Here is a 26,720-nt window from a genome sequence, read left to right on the forward strand (position 1 = left end):
TGTCATTTTGCATTCTCAGGTTCTCTGTGAATTGTTTCAGTCCTCTCCTCAGCGTGGGAACCTCCCAACCTCTGGAAATATTTCAGGATTTATTAGAAGGCTTTTTTTGCAGCTGATGCTGGAGGATGAGAAAGTGACTTTGTTTCTTCAGTCCCCTTGTCCAGTAAGAATTTTTGATACCGTATGGTAAACATGGAATAAATTTAGCCTTTATAAACAAAGTTTGGGTATATTCAACTTTGAAATGTCACACAGCAGCTTTTCCTGCTGCACACGTGAAATTCTGGAAAGTGCTGTTGAATTGTAAGTTGGCATTTCAGAAAAAAATTCAAGGCACTGTGTTAAGATAAAGTCATCTTGTTGAAAATATACTGCTTCTGAAGGATCTGACAACTGAATTTATCTTACATAAGACTTTTTATAAGTATCCTTACACACTAGCAGCAAATATAGATAGAATATCTAGTCCTTTCAGTAGTCCTTATCAGTTTCATTAAGGATTGGTCATAGTCAGAATTGGCGGAGATCCTTCAGCATTAGCCAAAATACCATGAATAAATTCTTGAGTGACAAATACTTGAATTAATTTATAAAGCAGATGTATGCTTTATGCTTCCACATGCTTCACTGGAACAGAACTGTAATTAATGTCTGAAGTGTTCTCCATTGAAGGCTGTGAATAAAAAAAAATGGGAAAAACAGAAGTTATTAAAAGATCTGATACTCTCAACCAGGAAAAAAAATATTTTCTGTTTTGGTTTCTGCATCTCAGAAGTAAAGTACTACATGAGATATATGACAGGGAAACTGGATCAGATAGTATATAAAATGGAAAAGGAGAGACAAATACAGTTTTACCACAAACATTTAAATGTTTGTTTTAACCTGCCTGACTAGTTGTTAACAGGACCATTGATAATGTAGTAAAGTAATATCAGTTTTCTACTAATTTTTTTACATACAACAGATTTTCACAGAAAACTGTTACTAGATATGGAAAAGCAGGAAACAAATCTTGAAATTGTCATAATTCAGTTTCTTCTATTAAAAACACTGGGAAACAGTCTATTTTTACTGAGAAGATTCCTCCTCTAACAGGAGAAAATCCTTAAAAATAATGTGGATGTAGAACATATACTTCTAGTATATCCAACAGCATAACTTTTCAGAGATTGGATCCCTATTTTTATCTTTAAAGTTCTTACCAAAGCAGAGAATGATATAAAATGTGAACAGGGCTCAGTCTAAAATATAATAAAATATTTGAAATGTTTTAACTAGTCTTGGCTTAGTTATATGTCATAATAGGAAAAAGTAGATATTAAGTCTACAATAAACTTCCTCCTCAAGTCAGAGCAATAGAGAAACATTATCTTCCTCTACTCCAAGTATATTGTGATTTTTCTAATTTAATTTCAGAATTAACTTTTCATTTCATAAATAATCGCAAGTCTCAGACACTCAATTTTTCTCTCATATTACAGCTATGTAAAATAATTGGGTTTTTTAAAGCAAAGATGATATCGTACTGTTTCTGATCCTAAAACTATTCTAGGCTTTCAAAGCAAATTATTTTGAGTTAAAAAAATTAAACTTGTCCTAACTTGATGCATTTTTACTGTATACCTCCAACGTGAAAGGATATGTCAGTTTTCTTTTTTAGCACACTAAGAATTTAGCTTTATCTTGCAAAGGTGGCTTTATAAGAGTTTTTATTTCTCAGTGTTAAAGTTATTTTAAATGTTACCTGTTTTTTCCTTTCAGCTGTACAAAGGTAGAATTAATGCTACTAGTCATGTAATTCAACATCCAATGTATGGAGCTGGACACAAATTTCGTACCCTTCACTTGCCTGTCTCAACAACTCTGGCAGAGGTTCTTGATCGTGTGTCAGGCAAGTTTGCAGTAGCTCATGGTTTTGGTTTTGGGTTTTTTTTAAGATACAGTTTCAGAAAAAAAAATCTCTTATTGTTTGTTTGACTATACAAATGATACTGCAAATATAAGTCTTTAAAACACTATGTCTTTCATCCAGTCACTAAAATATTCCCAGTTATGTTAGTTAAATATCCTGAAACTTAGTCATATATATCAAGGTGGAGATGAAATCATTTTGCTGTCAAAAGGACATATTTCTGTGGATATACATTTGCCTTTGCTTACAAAATGAAAATTGAAAGCCATAGTTTACTTTTAGATATTAATTTTTAAATTATACACAATGAGAAGATAATGTTAAGGCATGAATTTATTTGTTTGTTTTTTAAAGTTTAATACTTTCAGTTATACTGCTCTAATATACGTGGACAGATGAACCCCTCTGTAGGGAACTCTGTTGACCAGGGCTCCACAGACCATAATATGGATTTTGACACCTGAGTGGTGAATATCTTAATCTTAGAATGAATCTCACCTTTAACTTTATTCAGTACTTATTTAATTATTATTTTATTTAATACTTTAGAAAACAAAACTGTATGTTAAAGATTAGGGTTAATGATCTTTTTTAAAATTTTTAAGTTTAGTTAAAGAGTAGAATTCATACTGAAGATGTCATGTCCATGCCAAAGCTCTGCAGGTAAAACCAGGCAAGATGCAAGTTGATTCTCCTCCAGTAATAAATAGAGCAAAAATTGTTTGGACATGTTATGTGATAAATCAGTTTTATAAATGTCTAATTAAAAAAAAAAAACCAAAACACACACAACAACAAACCCAGGAATTCCTCTTTATTGTTAAGATGTGGTTCTCAATAATGTCAAAGAAAAGTCAAAGACCATTACAGCAATTATGTTTTTGCCATTTTGGCACACTGAAGGGTGTGCACTTAGTTGCACATCCAGGTATGTGTGTTCTTACAGGTAGGTTTACTTGTATGTGTATTTTTTGGAAAGTGTAGATCAACTTCTAATTTCTGAGGCAAATGAAGATAAGAGGAATTATTGCTTTTTTATATGTACTGAAAATCCTTACATTGACATTTTTAACAAATTTGCAAGGGCAATAAATGTTAGCTAACAAGCTGAGAGTACTAAAGTACTCAACTGTTTTAATGTACTAATTGGAAAAATGGTATTTGGCAGAATACTAGATAGAACAAGATGTGCTTTGGGATTTTAATCCAAAAATATTGATTCCTAGCAAAATGCTTGGAGCATTATTTAGCAAGGAATTGTTCGCTATTTCTGATAGAATTCTGTATTTATTTACTGTCCGAACACAGTTTGTAGAATGTGACTAAGGTCTTTCTGACCACAAACTGCACAAGGAACTAATTACTGTAATGGGTGAGATGGTCACTTCATATGAGGTAGGGATCAGTTGTTGAGCAGTGACATAAACTGTACTGAATAGCTGCCTTAGTGGTGCATTGTGGTCAGCTTGATAGCCAGCACTAATAAGGATTGGGGAGTGGAATGTGATGATGTGATAGATTGGAATGTCTGTAATTGAAAATGGTCAAATGCTTACTTTGTAGGGCACCGTAACTTTGGGTTTTGCTACGGAATTGTTGAGCCCCAACTTAACTCCCATTTTAAATGGGAAGAATTAGTGGAAACGTTAAGGTTCACTGATGTTTCCATCCCTCACCTAATGTGATTTCTCTGACTCAAAAACTTTGTGATTCTTGTATGCCATTCTGTGAAGTCCATGGTTAGGACAGAGTGAAGAAGACTTGAATGTATGAGGAGTAAACTGTGTTTGGGGTGAGAGGGAGAGAGAAGGGATGGACTGGGTGGGAAAAGAAAGAAAAGACTGTCACCACTGCAACAATTGGAAGTCATGAAGATCCTGTGTCAGTCTGTCCCTTGGGTTAACTTCTTTTTTCTTAACTACACTGTTAATGTCTCAAATTAATCATGTCATACTTTCTCCACAAATAAATCACAATAAGCATATTCATTTTGTATGTTTTCTCCCAGCTTTACAAAAAAAGGGGGGTGGGAAAAGAGACTCTAAAATCATTGCTAAATCTCCTGCTTACATCCCTTCACCATAGGAAGAAAATGTGCAGTACACTGCAGATAGCATTGTCTAGGATGAGTACCAGTTGCTTTGTATTTCGTGCACTTTACTCTTAAGTTACTGGTCTTGGCTGGTCAGAAAAATTGAACAACAAATCTGGGTATCACCTGAGTAGAAAAAAATGCCATTGCTTAAGCTTCCTTAATCATTTTATTAATGACCTTTAATGGGACAAAGCTAGAGCAACTCATTAAACTGCTAGAGCAGTTTAATAATAATAGTAGGAATAATGATGAGAATTTTTTGAAAAGCCAACACCAAGTCTCATATATATATATAGGTATATATACACAGACATGTATATATAGAGAGAGCATGTGTGAATGTTGGGTCCTGAGTAGCAGCAGTTTCACACTCTGTATCTTCTTTGGTCTCCAATACTAATACAGACATAACCAATGTCTTCAGGCACAAATCATAATATATTTCCAAACAGCCAAACCACATCCCTTTCAGCACCTCATCCACTCGTGACATACAATTAAAGGTAGTTTGATAGTACTTTTAGGTCTTGAGTCTGGTTATACCTTAAAGCTGCTGTGGCTGTGTGGAAACAAGTTAATACTCGGAAGCAATTAGAGAATCATCTGGCCATTTTGGGTGCCAGTGTTGTACCTCACAAGCTGTGAAATGGTCCATTGTCACCAATCATCAGTGATTTAATAGATTAGATTAGATTAGATTTAATAACTTGCTGATACTTGTGATCTACACTAATGATTGAATCAAAATGGTTGAACTATAGTAATCTAATGTTCACTTAAGCAAACAGTTCAGGTTTTGGATATGTAATGTAGTTTAGGCATCTTCGATTTCAAAGGAACAGTCATACTTACCACTACTGGAATTGGATCAGTATGTAATACAGGATACTCAGACCTAAATAAAACATTTATTTAAATAAGTGTACAGCTGACCTTAAAAAAAAACAACAAACAACGTTTTGGAATTTCTTTTTTTGTTCCATTTTTGTTGTTGTTTTGTCGAGATTTTTTTTTTTTTGGTTCATTGGGGTTTGGGTTTGGAGGGGGATTTTTTGCTTAATCTCAGTTTTGGTTGATTGAAATGGTTTAGTGGTTTTTTTTAACATGAATACATTTGACTCATCAAGTAATGGTTTTAAACTGTTACAGATTTAAATTGTTAGATAACAGATTTTTGGGGAAGAAGGAACCCAAATTACCACAATACCTTAATTGATAGATATTTACAAGACTGTTGTTGCCGGGGTTGGAACTCTGAGACACTAAATAGTTGAGAATAGCCTTGTTAACAACTTAGAAACTGAAATGAAATCAAGGTGATATCTCAAAATGCTTTCCTCTCCTCTCTTTTTTTTGGTTTGTTTTTTTATTTTTCCCCTCTGTAGATACACCCAGTATAACAGCTAAGCTAATTAATGAACAGAAGGAAGATAAAGAAAAAAAGAACTATGAAGAGAAAGAAAAAGTTAAAGCAGAAAATGGATTTCAGGACAATTACAGCGTTGTTGTTGCTTCTGGTATGTTGGGGGTTTTTTCCTACCATTTAAATAATGGATCTTTCTCATGCTAAAAGTGTGTGTGGGGAAGAAAATCTCTACCAACAATTAATTTTACTACTAATAATGGTTACAAAAATTGTAGTACCCAATTAATGTAACTGACTGTTAGGCAACTACGATTGGTTCCTGGTAGAACAGCTGCTTCTAGCAGATTATATACTTTGACAAATTTGTATCTAAGTATGTGTGTCAGTGATATCTTCATTAATACTGTTGCTAGGATATTTTACAGGATTCTGTAAAGACATACCTGGAGCTTGATGGGTATTATTATCTCTACCTTCTTGTAGTAGCTCGTGCATCATTATTTAATCACCTCTACTCCCAAAATATGCTTTGGAAATAAAAGGATCCATGTACTATGTGTAACAACTGGTGGTACTCTGCTAAAAACTGTCACGTGGAGATGTAAGCATAAAACCATTCCACTTGGAAGCAGCAAATACTGAAGTTTCTTCTAAGGCATTCACCTTCTAAAAACCTAATGTGAAGAACCTTGTGAAATCTTTCATGTAAACCATTTTCCTCCAAAACTACTGTTGGAGCATATAGATTGAATATAGTAATTTTTCAGTGATATTCAAAGATTATAGTTCAGACAACAGCTGTAGAAGTTGTTAGTGTTTCAGTTTGAGATTCTGGGAAGTGTATTTGTGAGAGAGAGATTAATGAACTTCAAGCTATTCTTTTCCTATCTGGCTTTCTGCCTTCATTGAGGTACCTCAAGTTCATTTACACTTCATGAAGCATGAAGGAGAGATGCTGATTTCCTTTGACTTTTGGCACCAATATTTCTTAAGCTTTTTATTTTGGCTCTTTAGATGTAGATATAACTTTTAACTCAAATGTTGAATAGGGCTGCAGTTTTGTGGATCTTGGTATATGTTTAAAGCAACACATCTGATGTTGGTTACACCACCTTTATCTGACGAGATATTTACAGTAGGTGCCACTTAAACGTGGTAAACATGTTTTAGGAATATCTGTACTATTAATAGGTGCAAGCAAAAGGTTGAAACATGAATAAAGAATCTAGGAAGAAAGAAAAATATTATGCCAACAGGACATAGCATAGTCAGTCATATCTCATCCCAGCTGCATTTCTAATTCTACTGCCTGATATAGCCCATTACATATTAGAAAGAAGCAGATTTAAGTTTTTTTCTTATTTTGATTCTAATTTTTTCCAGTTAAGTAAAAGAGTTTAAATGTAAACTTACTTCATTTGCATTTGTTTTTACTACTTGTTTGTGAAATCTTTTCTTATTTTGTCATTGATTTTTCATATGTTCTGGCGATTTTTTAGTGTCCTCAGAGCCTCATGTAAACAGTATTTAACTATTTACATATTGGTAGAATTAATAGAGAGCAAAGGTGGTATTTGGAGCCTGATCTTCCTGAAGTAAACTACTTTAGTATACTGAGATTATTGGAGAATGCATTGTGTATTTGAGCTGCTCCTAATGATCAGCTGAAACCAGAGTGTATTACAGCATTTCAAGTGTGGATGTTTAGTCTTACAGTTGCTCTTGGATAATGATGTCAGTCATTGTGTGTGTCTTTGTATCTTGGCCTGCTGGCTTTTTAACTTTGTCTGTCACCTGCTTACAAGGGTACGTGATTGTAGTATAATTTTGAGGTACTTTAAGTCAACTTAAGCTGTCCCAAAATAAGGCAGTCTTGCTATGTAAGATCAGTAAGCTTTTATGTAGCTATTCTGCCTTATAATTTTTATGTAGTGCTTACTTCAAATGTTTTGAGCTAGGCAACTTTAAAAGCACATTTAAAACCACCTTTCATTTCATATAGTACTGTCAGTACTGCAGCTGAAGTCACCTTCATAGGCCAGACAAGTGGTTGTCTGTCAATTTGAAAAATTTTGCCTTTCTTGCTTTCAGTTGAAAAGACAACTTAAAAAAGTTCTATTGTAGGGCCCATTGTGAGACACACTTTAACTAGAGCAGAATCAGAATGGCTTTTGCTTTTTTTACGGATGATATCATCTAGTACAGTTATGGTGTATGTTTGGGGCTTAGGAGAATGCACAGCTTCCAACTGTCAAAATACTAGGATTATATGCAAATATATTTTATATATGAATGCTATTCTGGTATTTGATTAGCCAGTGAGGTAAAATTCTACTTTTTTTCTATCATTGAAGGTACTGACTACATTGTATCTTGGCTAACTGAAGGTATTAAACTAGAACAACTTTTGATTTTTTTATTTTCATACTAGGTTTGAAATCTCAGTCAAAAAGAGCTGTTTCATCCACCCCTCCACGTCCACCATCGAGGCGAGGAAGAGTGATGGCAGATAAAGTAGGTTCGTCTTCCTCAGGAGGAGAATCTTCCAGCAAGACCATTAGTGTTCCAGTCTTTAATCTATACCATAAACTTCTACCAGGTAACTTTAATAATGCATTTTAAACACCGAAATTATGGTTTTTTCAGTGGCTGATACGTCATCAGGAAGTAGTTACAATGCTAATGGCCATTTTTATCTTCCTATTGAGCATCTTTGAAGTGTGGAGCCCTTCTGGGCTTGTAACGGCTTTCAACTGGAAAGCATTACAGCCTCTTCAACTGCAGCATTATAGCATCATAGTGGCTTGAAAAAAATAACAATTATGTTGATCTTCCTTGAAGTTTAGTTCCTTGTTCCTAAACTAAATCTCAAATGTTTCCACTTTCACTCACAAATGAAAGCAGGGTGGGTTTGTAAGGTGACTCACTTTCCACATTTTCTTTCACCTGCAAGACAGAACTGAACTGATATTAGTACCCTGTTATTTCATGTTCTGAATGGGCAACCAACTTGCATTGCTCCCTGGAAGGTTGATTTGCCAGTTCAGAAATATTCTTGAATTCCATAAAATTTGTGTTTTAAAAAACAGCATGTCCCAAGCAGTTAGTCATGTTTCACGTATAGCAGATATGTTCTCACGTTCTTATGAACTATCTGGACAAAGCTGGTGGCAAGGCTGGCAATCTCTCTTGTATAGAGAGAGATTGGTGTGACTGCTGTGACTTAGATCAAGAAAAACAGGACAGAAACATGCGTGCAACACTTCAATATTATGCAGAAGAGCTTCTATCTTTTTATAGAATAAAAACAAGGAACCAGCTAATGGAATTAAGTGGTTAACTTCTGATCAAAGTAATTCTCACCCATAAAAATCTTAATTTGAAATTTAGTACCAAATTACTGGCTTTGAGGCTATCCTGACAATTATTATGGGGATCATATACTTGGATTAAAATATCTAAAATTGATAGGCTAAACCTGGTGGGATGAATCCTGTGATTGGTGTGCCATGATGGATGGTTACAGGCTCTTCAGAAGTGATAAGGAGGGCAGGTGACCGTGAAGCAAAACATCACCAAGCCAGTCTAGGGAGTAGGTTGTCCCACTCTGCTCTGCACTGGTGCGGCCTCACCTTGAATATCGTGTGCAGTTTGGGCACTGCAATATAAGAAAGATATTAAGCTGTGTCCAAAGGAGGGCAACGAAGATGGTGAAGGGCCTTGAGAGGAAGCCATGGGAGGAGCAGCTGAGCTCACTTGATCTGTTCAGCCTGGAGGAGACTGAGGGGAGACCTCATTGCAGTCGACAACTTCCTTGTGAGGGGAAGAGGAGGGGCAGGCACTGATTTCATCTCTGCGGTGACCAGTGACAGGACCTGAGGGAATGGCCTGAAGTTGTGTCAGGGGAGGTTTAGGTTGGATATTAGAAAAAGATTTTTTTCCCAGAGGGTGGTTGGGCACGGGAACAGTCTCCCCAGGAAAGTGGTCACAGCACCAAGCCTGACAGAGTTCAGGAAGTGTCTGGACAATGCTCTCAGGCACATAGTGTGATTCTTGGGGCTGTCTTGTGCAGGGGCAGGAGTTGGACTTTGATTGTTATGAGTCCTTTCCAACTCAGGACATTCTATGATACTGCAGTTTTGGAGACAAGATCAAAACCCAGTGCCTATTTTCAGTATCTAGCTGGTAAAGGTAACTGCTGATGGTAATGTAGAACATTCTGTGTTTGTGATCTGGTTGGTCATGTCTTGTGCAGCAGACAGTTGTTACAAAAAATAAGCCATGCAAAGCAGAATGATGGCAAAAAGGGCATGAACTTGCACAATGGCAAGGCACTTTTAATTTTTATTTTTAGACACTATCTTAAGTTGAAGAAACAGGCTGTTACTAAAGACTTCTTGGATGTTGTGTAACTTAATTAAGTGCAGTCAGGATGAAATGGGCATGCTCCATCTAAAATATTTCATGTATAAGTCTACTTTTTCTCAAGAAAAATTATTCTGCCTTCAGAGTAACTTGTAATTTCAGGGAAGAACATATTCATAATCAATGAAGTGGCCAAAACTTGGAGTTGAGTAATCAGTTTGGACTGATGCATGTGCATTTCAAATCTACATTGCAGCTGAGAAAAGTATTCCTGGCAGTGCCCTTCATTTGTCTTGCTGAGTTGTGTCCTTATACAAGAGTAGTGAGCTATGCTTGAGACCAATAGGACTGAAGAAGAATTGCAGGTTTCTTTGGTTTTCAGTTTTTTCCACATCAACCATTTTATCTTACGGTCACACACATCTCTGCCCTCACAATTCAAAGGTGATGTGTAGGTGGTGTTTAAGAGGAGGGGACAGCCAGTACCCACTTAAAATGCACATCACATTACAGCCTTAGCCATTTGTTAAATATGCCAAGTGCTTGGTCCCTCAGTACAGAGCTGCCTTAGGTAATATTGGCATAGATCTTTCTAAGGATTGGTTCCAAACTGATGGGACCCCTTTTCACAAGAGAACAAATGGTAAAATTAAGGCCTTGGTTTGGAGCCAGATAATACTTAGTCTACTTGGCATCTATGATGCAAGTAATGAACAGCATCTGGATATGTATGTTAAAAGAACCCAATAAGAATTTTCCTCTCTGACTTGATACCATTGTTGTTTAGGTCAACCATTACCAGCTGAAATGACACTTGCCCAGCTTCTGACTCTGCTGTATGACCGTAAACTCCCTCAAGGATATCGATCAATAGATTTGACAGTTAAACTTGGTTCCAAAGTCATCTCAGATCCAAGCTTATCAAAAACAGATTCATTTAAACGTCTTCACACAGAAAAAGGTGAGTGTTCTTACTTTTTTAGTATATTCCTTTTTAAAATGTTTTAATTTTGGACAAAAATTGTTTTGATTTTCTTGATAAGAAACAGCAGTTTTCTGTATTTTATTGGATGAGTTTCCTGAGCCATTCTTTTCTAGACACATGCTAAACTTCATAATAAAGTATAAATTCATTGCCTGTCTGTATTATAAGATAGACCAATACAGTTGTTCTGGTTTCACTTTTATTTTCCTTGTTGTAGTGTTGTATGTGATAATGATTATATGATTTTATAGATACAGTATATTTTATTTCTTGACATGTGTAGTAGTTCTCTGTAGTGTTTGTCCTGATAATCAGAGCAGATTAAGTAAAACAAGAGTTGTTTGAAACCATACAAGTTATAGAAACCTGTGGAGTTTTTTATTGCAACATCTTTGGGTGCCTAATGCTGCTTTGAAAATGGTGATTTCTCTCAAGCCCATCTAAGCAGGTCTTATAACTCCAGCTTTTAAAAACATTATTTTTAACATTTTCTAATATGGTCTATTTCTTGATAATGTTTTTGCCAATTGCTTGCAATCTACTTACTGGGAAAGTGCTGGGGAATGGGAAGGGAGGAGCTGTATCCCAAGAATCTGTTTTGAAATATTTTTATATCATTCCTTTAGGCAAGGACTTAGAGAAATGGGACCTTGAAATTAAGCTAATTGTGATCTGCTTATCATCAGCCTGCTGACACAGCATGAAATTCCAAAGTTAATCATTCAGCTATTTCAAGACAGAGGCTCCTTTTAATAACTGTTCACTTGGTAGTCTGTTTCTAGAAAAGATAAGAAACAAGTGCTGAAAAAAAATCTAATTTTTTTGATATCTAGCCTGAAGTAAGTATTTCATGACTCCGTATAGTGGCTGGATATACAGATCTCTTGCCGTATTGAGAGACCATTCTTTTTCAAATCATATTTTTGTTCTGTTTTGTGAATTATTTAAACTCTAAACCTACAATAGATGTATTACTATTTGAATAAAACTCAAAAGTCATTAGAGGAGATTCAGTTTAGGAGTTGAGTTGCATGCGAAGACGTGAAGGTCCTCTGAACTTCTATTAAATTATTAGACACTTTTTTTTTAAACTTGAGACGAATACATGGATCTGCCATCAGTGGCAAGAGCTATCACTAATACTTTTATTTTCTTTTGATGTTCTTGCCCTCATTCATTTTAGGTTCTTGGCTCAGGTTTTCCTTGTGAAAGAACCAATACTTCTGAAGTTCACTTTTAAATGAGAACAAAGAAATAAACACAGTATGGATGATGATGTATTAATTTCTTTTACCTCTGTGTTTTTGTAGAGCATGCAGATTTACTGGGACCTTGCCCTGAAGATGAAGCCATCAGTCCTGGGGATGAGTGTATGGATGCAGTTCTAGATGAATCGCTTCTTGAAACCTGTCCCATTCAGTCTCCACTGCAAGTGTTTGCAGGCATGGGTGGATTGGCTCTTATTGCAGAGAGACTTCCTATGCTTTATCCTGATGTAATTCAGCAAGTGAGTGAAAAAAATAAGTGTCAGAACACATGTTGAGAGTATTTTGTTTGTTTGTTTAAGGACAGTATTTTCCTTATATTTCTCCGTGGTTCAGTTTAACATCTCAGCTGTGTGGGGAAGCTGCTTCAAAATAAGCAAGTGTATAACTCCACAGCCCAGTCCAGCTATACAGATTACTTCCCTGTAGTTGCCACAGGCTGCTTGTGTGGCCATGTCCTTTTGGGACAAAGTCATAAACTGGTTGCTGCTTGCCTCGGTTCTGTTAGCTCATAAAATATCTTGGGGGGTACAGTAACATAGAGTTGCTGAAGTACTATAAAGGTATACTTGCTTATCATGTAATTGCTCATGTAAATGTACCCTGAGAGATATTTCTATGGTTAAGTTAAATTCAGTTCTATGAATCTACTGTGTAACTTTATTTTAGATTTATTATTATAAATAATAAATAACAGTGTAATCTTAATTGTATTTATATTCATAAATAATATATGCATTATTTATTTGTATACTTATATAGAGAATTTCTTTGGAGGCACTGATAGGCATTTCAAAAGTGTCAGCAGTGGCATTAGTCTGGAATTACTCTTTGACTGTTGTTCAAGGTACACAATGTTTGCTAAAAAGGGAAAAAATAACCTGTGAATTATTCAAATTCTATTTGACTATATGTTTGAAGTCTTTGGCTGATACTGTTAATAGGAAAGAATATTTATTCCCTTTGAAACTGAATTAATCATGAATTAAGGGTGCTGTTCAGTACCCTGTCTGTAAAATTATGGCAGCAATAGGAACTCTGTAGTGAAACTGGGTAATTAGTATGCATCCTTTGTAAATAGTTCTGCAAAGGTCTTAGAGGTCTAATACCAAGGCAGTTCAAAAATTAAAAGTTAAGGAAATGTGTTAACATAAACAGTTACTGTATTATGAAATCCAAGAAAGTTAATGTGTACTCTGCATTAAAGAAAACTGGTACATGGAATTCTGCAACAGATGAAAGGCAAAGTATGACCATGAGAAGTTTCATTCCTTTTTTTCTTTCTTTTTCTATAGTCCTGGGAAGTTATTGTCTTTTCACAATTTCTTAGCTTGAGATGTATGTTTGGATTCAAATACTGAGTAAGAATTCTGTGATCCATAAAAACAAATTAAGTACAATAATACCAAATAGAATATTCAGAGTGAATACTGATGATTTCTCCAAACCCTTAATACTTTAATTTTACTTTTATATTTCTCTAAGTCACTGGTACTTCTGATTCACTTAATGTGTAGATGATTGGAATGAACGCAGCAAAACATGGCTTTGACTTTAAACTAGGAATTTGGTATTCTGGATGAATTCTGCAAGGGCATTTCAGATTAATCTTTTCCAGTTTAGATCAGTTTGGTGATACATACTAAAATTTTAAATATGATTGAATCAGTTTATCTGAATAGCATGAAAACCTGAAAATTCTATAATGTTTAATTATGAGAGGGATCTTGGTGTCATACCTTCCTTAAAATTATTTGACTGTGTCTTGGGGCACTGTACAACTGTTACCCCCTTAAACTCTGATTCCCATCATAGTGCCTGATTGCATAGTCCTCAGGTCATAAAACAGACTGTTCCATTAGAGTACAATAGTAATAAATCCTGCCAAATCAACTGAAAGGATCATGAGTTGCTGTAAGACTGCTAAGATGTACAAATGTATTCTTAGTTTTTAAAGGCCTGATAATGAATTTTGCTTCATTTTTACAGTATGTCATTAAAAATTAAACACTTGAGTTCACCATCAGTGTTTAATGTTAAAATTAAAAGGACCATTTATCAGTCTGATAACAATCTGATATATAAACTAATCTTTGTATCGTTTACTTCAGTGTAATTTGTGTCTCCTATGCCTCTATGTTTCAAGCATTTAACACGCTTTAACTGGGGATTCAAGGTTGGGAAAATGCATTTGCTTGCTTGCTTGCTTGTGTAGGCAGGACTTTCTAGCACTGTATGGAAGGTGCAGCAAGTGTGCCCTTTTCAGTCATTTAGCCTGGTCCCTTTCTGTGCAAATGGTAATGTATTTCATGTGACATCTTTCTTGTGTCCTGTATTAAAATTGCATGTCCTTTAGATCCTAACTGCAATAAATTTTTGTCTAAGGTGTCTAACTGAATGACTGGCAAATTTCTTTGTTGTTTTTGTTGGTTAAGGTGAGCACTCCAGTGGTTACGTCGGCCACGCAAGAAAAGCAGAAGGACAGTGATCAGTTTGAATGGGTTACCATTGAACAATCAGGGGAATTGGTGTATGAAGCACCGGAAACAATTGCTGCAGAGCCCCCACCCATCAAGTCAACAGTTCAGACTATGTCTCCTATACCTGCACATTCTTTGGCTGCCTTTGGTTTATTTCTTCGTCTCCCGGGCTATGCTGAGGTGCTGCTAAAAGAACGGAAACATGCTCAGTGTCTGTTGAGATTGGTGTTGGGAGTTACAGATGATGGTGAAGGAAGTATGTGCTGCAATTATTACCTTTTTTTGTAGACCACAGCTAGATCATTTTACTTAGAGTTATTAACACCGTATTGCCTTTAGCAGAAAGTTAGAATTGATTTGTGCAGAACTGTGTTGCTAGAATCTTTGATGGTCTGTTGTTTCTAATATTAAATTCTTGCTGGCAAAGTTTTATCACAATCATCAGTACTCAAGTGTTCTCATCTAGACATCAGAGTAATTGTAGAATAACTGCTGATTAAACTTACCATGACACTGTCAGGATGACTGCGTTCAGACAAAACTATCTGAGTAGCTGGATATGCTCAACTAATTGACCAAACATCCTATAATTCTGCAACCAAATGGAGAAAAATATGGATAGGAGCATTGCTACAACAGATGTAGAATAAACTGTTTAATAATACTGTTTTGGAAAAGGAGAGAAAAATCTAAAGATCACAGTGACCAAATTGCCTAAGCAGGATCTCTACCTTTATGGTGTGAGTTCAGAGGGAGAAGTAGGGTATTCTTCAGTGAATGGACAAGCCAAGAGACAATTTGTAGTCGATGTCTTTGCAACTGAACCTGCAACTCGGCATTTAGTTCTAATATTTCTGTTTCTTACTGTTTTGAAAACCTGGAAGAGTGTGTATGAAATATGGTTTAGTATGTTTAAGACACTTCCTTTCATTGGTCATGGCTTTGAGATGAAATCAGGCAGTGTTAGGTTTACAGTTGAACTTGATGATGTCAAGGGTCTTTTCCAACCTACATGATTCCATGATTATGACTTTGAAAAGAGGTGCAGTTTTTTCTAGGCTGCAGTCGTCTGAACTTAGTCTCTATTTAGCAGTCTATAGAGTGGTGTGCAACATGTACCTCATGAGACCAGCTGAAAAAATAGGAGCCTCATTTACCCTTCCTTCTGTTTATCTTTTTATTTCTCTTGTACATATTTGTAATGTATTTCAGTTTAGACATTTAGATGATGATATAGCTGATAAACTCTAAGAATGAGGGAGAAAATAATATATGTAAAATTAGAAGGAAACTTCTGAATGGAGTTGGCTATTTCAAAGTATTTTTAGTAGTTGAAGCATTTCCAGTTGTCAGCTGTATCTATTTACATATGCCCTGGGGGAGGAATGTGGAATGTATTGTTAAATACAGGAAAAAATCAAGACAGTTTCCCAAATCTGAGTATGTTCCATTAATAAGTCACAGCATTATTTGAAATGTGGCTTTTAAAAGAAGTAATTTTTGCTCATAATGCAAAAGAGTTAAAAACTTTAAATAATTCTAGTACAAAATTCAAACACGCAACTCATCTGCTTAAAATTACGTTAGTGTTTCACCACGTATTCAGCTTGAATAGCATCACTGCTTGGTCTGTGTCAGTGAGTTAATTCCCACTTTGGGCACATAAATACAAAAAAGAATCCTATGTCATGATAAACTACAGCTCCTTGTCAGCTAAGCTGCTATCAGCTGATCACGTGCATTCTTTAATTTGCTGTATTTGGAATGTTTAAATATATATATATATATATATATATTATATATATATATATATATATATATATATGTATGTATGTATGTAAAATTATTTTGAACTGCCTTCCAAACCAGTTTTCTCCCTAGAAATGGTGAATCAGATTTTTTAAATTTGGTTCTTAACCAAATCCATGAATAAAATAAAGAAACATTCTTTCTTCCACACTCTCCTTGTTATGAAATTTTTTTGTGAAGAGAAACCTATATTAGATAGCTTGATATATGCAAATGCTTAAGTTCTTAGTAGATTTCTGTATGTTCGTAAACTATTGCAGACATTAATAGGCTGTATTGAACTACTCAATGAAAATGTGGGTTTGATGTTTTTCTTCTTCAATCTAGGTCATATCCTGCAATCTCCTTCAGCAAACGTGCTTCCAACTCTGCCCTTCCACGTGTTGCGCAGTTTGTTCAGCACTACGCCGTTGACTACTGATGATGGAGTATTGCTTAGGCGGATGGCACTGGAGATTGGGGCCATACACCTTATCCTTGCTTGTCTGTCTGCTCTAAGCCACCATGCACCAAGGGTGCCCAACTCTAGTCCCAACCAGGCAGAGGTATGTTTATCAGCAGAGTATGTGCCACTGAGAAGTAGTAAGAGTTCTAACTATAAAAAACAAAATACTCTCATTGCTCTCATTATAGGCTAATTTTTGCAGACTTGGCATTTGACCGAAGAACAAAAATAGTTATAAAGTACTCAATCAAGTAGTTGTCCATGCATGTTGCAAATAAACATAGTAATCATGAAATATAACCAACAAAGAAACCTTGTCATGAGGCATTAAGATGTAATCACGTTCTTTCACAGGACATTCTTTTTTGGTGCACGAGAGGCATAATGTCCAGTGGATGGTGGTTCTTTAATCCCCATTAGATAGCATAACCTCACTGTCTACATTCATCATCTAAACTCCACTGGTTGCAAATTATTTCTTTTTAAATGCTTCACAAATGTAAATGAGTTGTGAAAATTACTGAATTAATGCAGTGATTTTTGTTACACCCTTTTCACTGATAGGGAAATGAGATCTAAGGACAAAAAATTTCCATAGTGTTCAAGATCACTAGTGAATCTCCAAAATTAAAGTTTTTCAAGGTACTTCCCATATTATACCACCCTCTATTCCGAACACATATCCTTTGATTTTTTTTTTTTTAAGACTGTAAGTTGCCATTTCTGTATAACATACCAATTGTCTATAAAAGTGTTTAAAGACTTGCCTTCTTTAGCACTGTTTTAGCAGAGGCTTGCATGCAACAGTTCCTGGTGGCTGAATATGGCTAAGTAGCTGCAAAATATAGGCTTGTCTCTATTTTAGCAGCTCTGATACTGATGAAAGGTTGAACAAGTGAGATATGAAGCTGTGCCTGAGAATAAGTCACTTTAATGGCTAATCAAATTTAAGGGGACGTTGACAGATTCTGCTTCTAATGGGGTATCAGGCTGCTGATACCTTAATACCATAGCATTTCTGCACATTTAGAGGGAAAGGGCAACCATTAATTCTTATCTTTGCTTTAGTTCTACCGAGAACCCTGGAATAGCTTGCCTTCTCGTAAGCCATATCTATCAAGTGATAGATGGTAACTTGAAACTAGAGATCCATCAGGGCTGCACCGAGGCTTGTATTTCTGGGGCCGGGTTCTCCCGTAAGTGCTTTAATTCAGTGCTCACGACAGTCCTCTTGAGTGTTAAAGACACAATATATTCATGAGTGACGTAATGAGTAATGTCTACACGAGAATAACCACACAGCTTTTTCATCACCAAGATGCATTACATTCCCAATGTAAAAGTTAGAAGATTATTCCAGACTACTGTCACTACAGTACTTCACAGACAATAACTTCTTTTACCGTTGCAGTCTGTTCATACATCATTTCTTTTCCCTCAAGTGTAATCTTTAGCAAAGTCACTGAAGAAGATCTGAGCAGAAAATGAAACTTTTCAGAGCCATAAATCAAATATTGCAAAATAAAGTTGGGCACTTACGTGACCTGGTTTCCAGCTAATTGTCACCAAGTAGTGAAAGTATCAAGTCACTTGTTTAGGGTGTTAAATATACATATAGGAAAGCATTAGTTAAAAAAAATACTTATCAGAGTTTTTTCTGCATCTTTTTCACTGGAGTCCTGGTAAACTATCAAAATTAGCATAAGTTATTAAATAGTTTCATAAGGGCTAAGCAATATAATATTGGATTTATGTTAGTAAAATGCACTGAGATAGACCATTGGAAAAAGCTGTACAAGCACTGGTGGAAAAATGCTATCTCAGAATATTTTTAGGACAAGATATTTCCCACCTCCTATCTAGAGAGGAAATAGTGTGTATTTTAGTGACTCAGAGATCATGTGTCAGAGCTATACAGGTAACTTATTCCTCTTGCTGTTTTGGAGCATTTATTCAAAGTCAGCAAATGCTGGAGCATCCTGGTATTTCAGTTATGTGCTCTTGAGAACATTTCCACTCCCCTCTTCTTCATCTTATGTTATTAAACTTGACTAGGTGTTAAACAGTAATAATTACAGAGCTACAACGTTTAGCGGGATATTGATTAAAGGTATTTTAATACCTTTTATCATATAACCAGGAATAGTCTCTTAAAAGAGAACAAAAATGGGCTTACAGTTCTAGTCAAATTGAAGAATCCCTTCCAAGAACTTAGTGCTGACCTGTAATAGAACTCCATGTATGTGGCAGTCTTTCCTATCTAAAGCTTTGAATTTCACTGGATCCTGATGATATCTTTATAAAGTTAATAAATTGGGATTACATTCTTTTGCAGAACAAAGGCTTTTTAAAAACAATGTTCCTAAGATGAAAACATGAAATAATTGTGACTTTTTTTTTTTTTAACCTAGCCACAGGTGTCAAGTACACACAACAGTGCATCAACAGAAGAACAGCAGTTGTACTGGGCTAAGGGTACAGGCTTTGGAACAGGCTCCACAGCTTCAGGATGGGATGTTGAACAGGCTTTGACTAAGCAAAGGCTAGAAGAAGAGCATGTGACCTGCCTTCTACAGGTGTGTAACAATGAAATTTTGATTAACGATAAGCACTTGAGGCATTAGGACTGAATAGTAAAACTGGATTTTTGTCAGTCAAATAGCGGAGTGATTATGATATTTTGGGAAAAAAATATTTGCAATCATCTGTCTTCATGAAAAATTATATAGATCATATATTGAGAGAGGCCACTTTCAAACAGCACTAGGCTGCTGCATAAAAGATATGGGTGACGGTTCTGAAAGAAAGTGAACCAAGAAGCATTCCAGTGTATTTCCCTGGAGCTGTCACTATCTCTGTCAAAATCACTGCACTCAGTCAAAAGTAACGACTGTCCACTGAAGGAGAAGGATACAGGAACAGGCATTTTGTTTTGTGTACTAAACAGTGTTACCTGTTAATTTCTTGCATGTTTTTGCTCTGCTTTAAGGAAATGCTTATAGTTGTTACTGGTGTCCATGAATGTGTTACGCCACTATAGCAAAGTCTCAGTCAGAGATACAATGAAATCTTGACTATGTCAATTACATGACAGTAATAAATCTGCAGTAAACATCCAGATTTCAGTAAAACTCTGATGTCTTCCAAATGCCTCATGCTACGGAGAAGAAAATCCTGTTCAGTCCATTGTGAAATGCAACAAATCCCTATTATCTTGGATCAGTGTAGGGAATATAAGATTGTATCTGGTCATCAAAAATTTAATTCACAGAACCATCAGCTCAAATGCATTAGCTAACCTCGTTGCTGAGGTAGAGCACAAAGGAGATAAAATTCTGAAAATGCCCATACCTTGACTGATGAAGATATCATTTTGATGCAGTTATTTCAGTCACTATAGATTACATGGCAAAAGTATCACGTCCCTTGCAAAAGCATAACAAATAAAATCTGAAACCATTTCCTAAGCAAGAAAGGGGAAATTGCACCTGAATTACTCTCAGTGAAGCTTCTAGGCAGTATTTTGTATTATTCCAGGCAGAGGTTTAGCTGTAACTGTCAAGTTGTGAAGTAAAGAGGCATTTTCTTAGGGCAGTCAGCAGTAGAAAACCCTTCAACATTTTGGAATATGTCAGTCAGTTGTACAGCAGAGTTCCCTTGGTCCTTCTATAGAAAGATTTAGAAAAATTCTGTTGTATGGAGTGCTGGTAAGATGGTGCAGCAAAATAATGGGATAATGGGGTTAGAAGACAGAGTGAGAATGAAAGAAAGGCTAAAGGGTGAATAGAGTCCCTGAGACTTCAATATAGCCTTTCAAGCCTCAAAGTTTCTTAGTTTCAGAGTACAGCTGCACAAATCAGACCCATGGAAATGTGTTATGTTGTATGCCTACAACACATGGTAAGGGCCTGTGAGCCCAGCCAGAACTACCCCTGGGACAAGCAGGTGTGCAGTCATGAGGTGACTTAGCACCGACAATAAGGGGAAGGTTGCTCTTTGTTTACTGAGGTAAGAGCTGTAGACATGAATATTTGTTCCTCCAGGTACCTGTCATGCTCACCATAAGTTATTGTTTCATCTGTAAACCCTGAAGTCCCAACCCCAAAGGAAGTTACAAAAATTCTCAAAACATTTGCAATTAAAAAAAAAAATTAATAACTGTATGGAATTTCTTCTGAGATATCTTTGGGACTGCTGTAATAAATGCCAGTACTGAATTAGCAAAACAGCTAGTGAAGTGTTAGGGCTTCTTCCTTAAGGGAGGAAACTCAAAGTTCTTTTGACTGAAATAAATCAGTTTTGATTAAATATTTGGGTGTGTTTCAGGTTCTTGCCAGTTACATAAATCCTGCAGGAAGTGCATCAAATGAAGAGACCCAAACTAGCCATGAGGGGAGAGCACAAAACAGCAGCGCTCTTCCATCCGTTCTCCTAGAGCTGCTCAGTCAATCTTGCCTCATCCCAGCAATGTCATCATACCTCCGCAACGATTCAGGTAATGTGCCTTTGTCTCCTTCAAAATTCAAGTTGGCTTACTGCTGTCAAATAAGTTTTTATATAAACAATGGGTAGTTCTTGCTAGTTTCAGTGCCCTTGCCAATTTAGAATTGTACTAATGGAACATTTACTTCAGCCTTAGAAAACAGAATCATATAATAGAATCATGCTTGTTGAAATGCTCATTTCTCTCTTTAAATTTGGAATTTAATTCTTTGATATTGAAACTAACAGGAAGATGGTATTTTCTTCTGAAAAGTTTACATGTTAGTTCTTCTACAGAAGATACATGCAGAGAGAGTACTTTATGCAAAACCATTAATCTTATTGTGAAGAAAAATGTTAATTTTTAAAGAAAATTGAGCAAGCATGTGCTTGAATTTGGTAAATGTTGCACATGCTGGGGCAGTTCTACAGAGCTTTTTCTTTTTTATTTAGGAAATACAAAAATAAGCCTCTTACCAAAACTGGAAGATATTTCAAATATATGGGAACGATTAAGTTGTTGGGTTTTTTAAAGGAAAAACAAATGAGTTCTATGTTGTCATCAAATTTCTACTCATAATTTCAAAACGAAGATGTTTTGGTAGTTTTGCTCTGATATGTTGTACCTTGCTGTGGAAACCATTTCAGTTGTATAAGGTGGCACGGAGCAGTACAAATTAAGGAAATGCCTCTGTGGAACTAATGGCAAAACCAGCAAACTCGATTTGTGATTTAAGTTCAGTCTCACTAGATGACAGACTTGAGTATGAAGATGAGCCTTAGGTTGGATTTTTGTTCAGTTACTTTTGTTTAGATTGATTTAATTCTGAACTATCAGAAGGAGTTGTTCCAAATCTGAATAATTTGGTTTTGGACCTTATTTTGCCTCCCCTATTTTTGGAGTAACTGATAAATGTCTTGTCACATTACTGCAGTTCTTTTGGATGCCAGTTGGAGGGTTTGGTGATATGAATTCATGAAACAATGTTATAGCTTCTTCTTGAATTACACAATATGTTTTATGTCAGAGGTAAAAGAGAAATCATCTCTGTCTTAAGTATTTGTAAAGCTACTTAGGACTAAAGTAAGAATGGCTCTCTTAATTTGTAGTAACTAGGGCATTACATAATCTTGTATGATGGAATGGAACTAGTTCAAAACGTCTGCTGGGGTATTATAGTAAAAATAAAAATATGAAGGTGTTTCACTTGCTAGTCCACAGTTTGACACCTCTCCCTAGTTTTGCGATGAATTTATTGGTTTTATTTTGCACATATTGCAGTGAGGAAAATGAACTAATGATATACCAAGATCATTATTGCAAATGAAAATACAATATAAAACAATAAAGTAAATGGTAAAGTAAAAGAATGAAGTAATCTTTCTAACAGTTACTCACAAATTCTTCTTTGTTGAGGTAAAAAGGAAAAGTCATTGAAAGGCCTGGCAAAAATGATGTGTTATCTAAAGGATGAAGCTGTTGATCCTGAGTTATAGATGAATCACAGCTGTTGAAATTGCTTTTTGCTGTTTTCAATAGAAGAATGTATCTCTCTGTATAAGTCACCTTTAACTGGGGAAGAACAGTCAGATACTGATACAAGAGGTGAGATATGTGGCTGTTGGCGAGAAGTTCAGACTAGTTTGGCTTTCAGGCACCGTTTGTTTTCCCAAAGTACAAAGAAACGGCAAAGTTTCAGTGAGAAATATTCATTTTAGGTATGTTTTCCATTGTGGGACTACTGTTGTTTGTGGTTGGCAGGGGATGTTGAATTGCTGTGCCTGTGAATTACCAATTAGTAAAGAGTGAACAGCACTTAATGTAGCAGCTAAACTATATTAAAACAAAGCAAAACCTCGCTTTTCAGAGAGAAAAAAATGAAAACTACTCTTCTGAATACAAATTCACAAAGGATGTGGTTATTTCTATTGAAATTTAGAACTGTAAAATCTGAGGGTTGTTATGTGAATGTTTCCTGCTGTATTTGTTCAAAAGTCTATACATAAAACTGTGATTAACAATGTTCTCCTGGGTTTAAAAAAATAATAATAACTTTACAGGCATATATCAGTCAAGCTCCTCTTTGACACTGCCACAGGATACCAGTATTAGAGGGAAATTGCAAAAACGATGACTTCTGGAGAGATCATCTTCTCTGAGTTAATATTTGAGCCAGATGCATTTAGTTGGAAAGGAGTCCCTGAAAACAGTTTGTCTTAGTGATAATATGCAAGGCATAATTCCAATGCAGTAATTACTGTTCAGTTCAAAAGCAGACAGATAATTTTCACATTAATGAGTGCAAGTTGCATGTGATGTGGGGCTCTCAGTGTCACTAATATTGAGTGTCAGGAGACACAGCTAACACAAGCAAGACAGAGGTTGAGAAGCTCTGAAGTTATGTTAAGCTCTGGTACAATGCTTGTAAGACTGAAAAATTCACTTAATGTCTTAATAGTTGAAACCTTTCAAATATGGAAATTACTTTTTTATTAGTAGTATTATTTTTATTTATTTTTTAAAACCTTGAAGACCAGTGCAATGTAGTAGAAGAGATTTGAGTCTTTCCTGATAGACCTTTATCTAATTTCTGGCTTCTCTGTCTTGAATACCTGTCTCTTCTCTGGTAAGGCTGAATAGGAGCCTGGGGAGAGTAGGAAAGGGAACAGCATCAGTAGTGACATGCATGTGCATGGTATTCTAATTTTCATACTGGTGCAACTTCTGCTGTCAAGAGGTACTTTCATGTGGAAGGAGCAGGTGACTCTATCTTCCTGTAACATGCTAGTCTGAGAAATTAGGATACTGCATATAGAATCCTAACAGAATGTGCCCAGGTTCTGGCACCCCAGTGGCAACAACCTGTGTCCAGCACAATGGTAACAGAAATTAGCAATTTTCAGCACCTCTGTAACTTTCTCAGACTTTAATGGGTGCTGGTAGGACCAGTTGAAGGTTAACCTTATGCTGAAGGTATTCTTCTACTAGATTTTCGGGTTTGTTGTTGATGGTTGCAATAACAGTGATCTTCACATATCTGTGTATGTGCCATATACATACAGTTATGTGGGAAAAAATTTTTATAAATATGTGCAATGAGGCTGCTGTTCCTTTTCTTGCACAGTAGGCTGCTAACACTGTGGTGATATAAGATAGTAAGTATTTTGGTATTGATGTGAATTTTATATTTTGATTTCATATGTTCAGTTAGCTACAGATATGGTACATCCTTCTTGCAAGACTGTTTTGACAGATTGGCCTATGTCACAGTTAGAAATCTACCTAGGTTTTTTGTTGCTTGACTGTATTTTACCATCGTGCTTAATTTGCCCATAACATACATGGACTAGATTGTTATCTAGATTGTTGTAGATTAAAATAATATTGATCAGATAAGGAGTGCTCACATAACATTTAATCTGTTAGAAACCTCACCTTGAACCAGATGAGTGCAAACCAGATTGCTCTGATACATTCTGACGCTTCATCTGCATCAAAGTGAGGTGATTGTGAAGTCCTTGAAAACTGTGAACTAACCACTTTCATTAATTTCCATAATTGCTTCTTTCTTGTAGAGAGGGAAGGTTTATCTGTCTATGAAGGACTTTCCTATTATGCAAGATAACTCTAGTCACAAGGAGCAGTAACTGCTGTAATCTTCACTGTTTCTTGATGATTTTTTCGCGTTTATTTCATATCTTGTTATGGCATTACCATGACTCTTATTATCTCTCATTTTATAAATGAAAAAAGTTTATCTTTGCAACATGGTGAGGTTTTTTTACTACGCCTGTGTTTTTTATTAAGTGCTTAATTCATATTTACATGTGTAAAATTTATGTAGTTCTTAACTTCTGTATCATACACCAAAAGCTGTCATGTAAGACCTTTTCACTGTTATCTTGTATCTAGCACATTTCATTTGAAAGAATTATTGCTATTGAATCTCTTTCAAATATGTGAACACTTCTCTCCTTGAGCAAAATGCACAGCAATAAAATTTGCACTGTGCAACAAGAGGTTCCTAGCAAACGTTTGACCATCAGATTCTAACTGAAGTACATGGCTATCTTGAAGGTCTAGATTTTGCTGATAAAAGTAAGTTATTTGACTGATGGACTTAGGTTTATGAAGACTAATATAAGCTAGTATTTTCAAGTGGGAAAGAAGAAAGGAGCATTTATAATACTCTTTGTAGCTAACGAGGTTTATAGAGATAAGGCAGTGGAAGGGAGTCATGAAACAGAGAGAAAGAAAATCAAGTGACTTCTAGGACAAGGACTGTATATTTTTTTTATGGGCTTGGACAGTAAAAAGCACAGTGAAGCTGGGATTTTGTCAGTGATACCACAATTAGGTAGGCTCTTCTTGCTTAAAAATATAGTTGTACTGGTTTGTCCTTAAACTACTATCTAGCAAATCCTGAGATAAATGAATCGTGTTTAAAGTCAAATATTGAGAGAAGTTTGATACCACCTTTTCCTTGGAAAACAGACTTCATATCAAATTGCAGAATTCTACTTGAATTCTCTTTGCTTGAATTCCCAGGCTTACAGAAAGCAGGCAGTATTGTGATTTTAGGTGAGGTTTTCTGCATGCTCCTTTTTTTAGCCACCCTTCCTTCTTCAGTGGACAAAGACTCTGTGTGATGTGATCAGCATAGCTTGTGATGTTAGATTAGCTCAGTCTTCCCTGAGTTTGACTGCTGAGACGAGACGATGCATTTCTGTGGGAGAGCTTTGCTGAAAGAATTTTGTTTACTGACCAGCATGTTTTACTTCAGGAGAGTCCAATATTTGCTTCCAATGCACCTTTCATAGTTTACCAAGTACTGCCACACCATGGACCTGTAGATTCATTAACAAAAAGTTGTGCTGCTCTATCCTGCTGCCAAACACCTCATTGTGAACTTTATTTAGTACTATGGACGAATACATTGAATGTGAATGTACTGAATTCTTTTTTCTGCCTCTTTTGATGTACCTTTGTTAGTTGCATCCATAAAAGTCATACTGTTCAGGCCTTGGCTCTTTACCTCAGAACTTCAACTAGACTAGTTTGCCTGCTGAAGGTAGAGTACTTCTTTTCTACTAATCATATTTATTCTCAGGGTATTATATGGTGTTATTTTACTTCTGCAAATAGTCCAGTTCCACTGAACTGAGTACCCTGAAGCTGGTACACTGAGCTCTTAATTCGTCCATCACTGGTGATGTGCTGCTGCAGCATAAATGTTGAATCATCACACAACCATGCTTTTCCCTAGACTATTGACTTTTTACTGTGCATAAAGAGAGGAAGTTGATATTAAGATTTTTTTTTCTTATTGAGATTTTATGCATGTATTGGATTAAATGTATGAGCACCAGAGTGGTATATCAGAGCTCATTTAACATATGAGTTAGACATAGGTCCACATGAGAATAGAACACATGTGTTACCTGTTGAGAGAGAATACCAGACTGCTGTTTTAAAAAAAAATATAACTTGTATGCCAGGGCAATCTAATGAT

At 35.8% G+C, this 26,720-nt stretch overlaps 1 protein-coding gene across 9 annotated transcripts in view; it reads left to right on the forward strand.

The window, feature by feature from the left end:
- The window catches only part of BIRC6 (baculoviral IAP repeat containing 6), a 172,113-nt gene that overhangs the window by 102,596 nt on the left and 42,797 nt on the right, over positions 1–26,720 (forward strand). For all 9 annotated transcript variants that reach the window (XM_051783015.1, XM_051783011.1, XM_051783014.1 and 6 more), the window contains 10 exons: positions 20–163; positions 1,765–1,894; positions 5,396–5,527; positions 7,808–7,975; positions 10,529–10,702; positions 12,037–12,233; positions 14,427–14,727; positions 16,608–16,825; positions 19,137–19,301; positions 21,052–21,220. In XM_051783015.1, coding sequence (XP_051638975.1) covers positions 20–163; positions 1,765–1,894; positions 5,396–5,527; positions 7,808–7,975; positions 10,529–10,702; positions 12,037–12,233; positions 14,427–14,727; positions 16,608–16,825; positions 19,137–19,301; positions 21,052–21,220 — 1,798 coding nt within the window. The remainder of the gene's footprint in view (positions 1–19; positions 164–1,764; positions 1,895–5,395; positions 5,528–7,807; positions 7,976–10,528; positions 10,703–12,036; positions 12,234–14,426; positions 14,728–16,607; positions 16,826–19,136; positions 19,302–21,051; positions 21,221–26,720) is intronic.

This window comes from Manacus candei, unplaced genomic scaffold (assembly GCF_025592945.1).
Source record: "Manacus candei isolate 608988 ecotype Guabito, Panama unplaced genomic scaffold, ASM2559294v1 h1tg000017l, whole genome shotgun sequence".
Classification (NCBI taxonomy): domain Eukaryota; kingdom Metazoa; phylum Chordata; class Aves; order Passeriformes; family Pipridae; genus Manacus; species Manacus candei.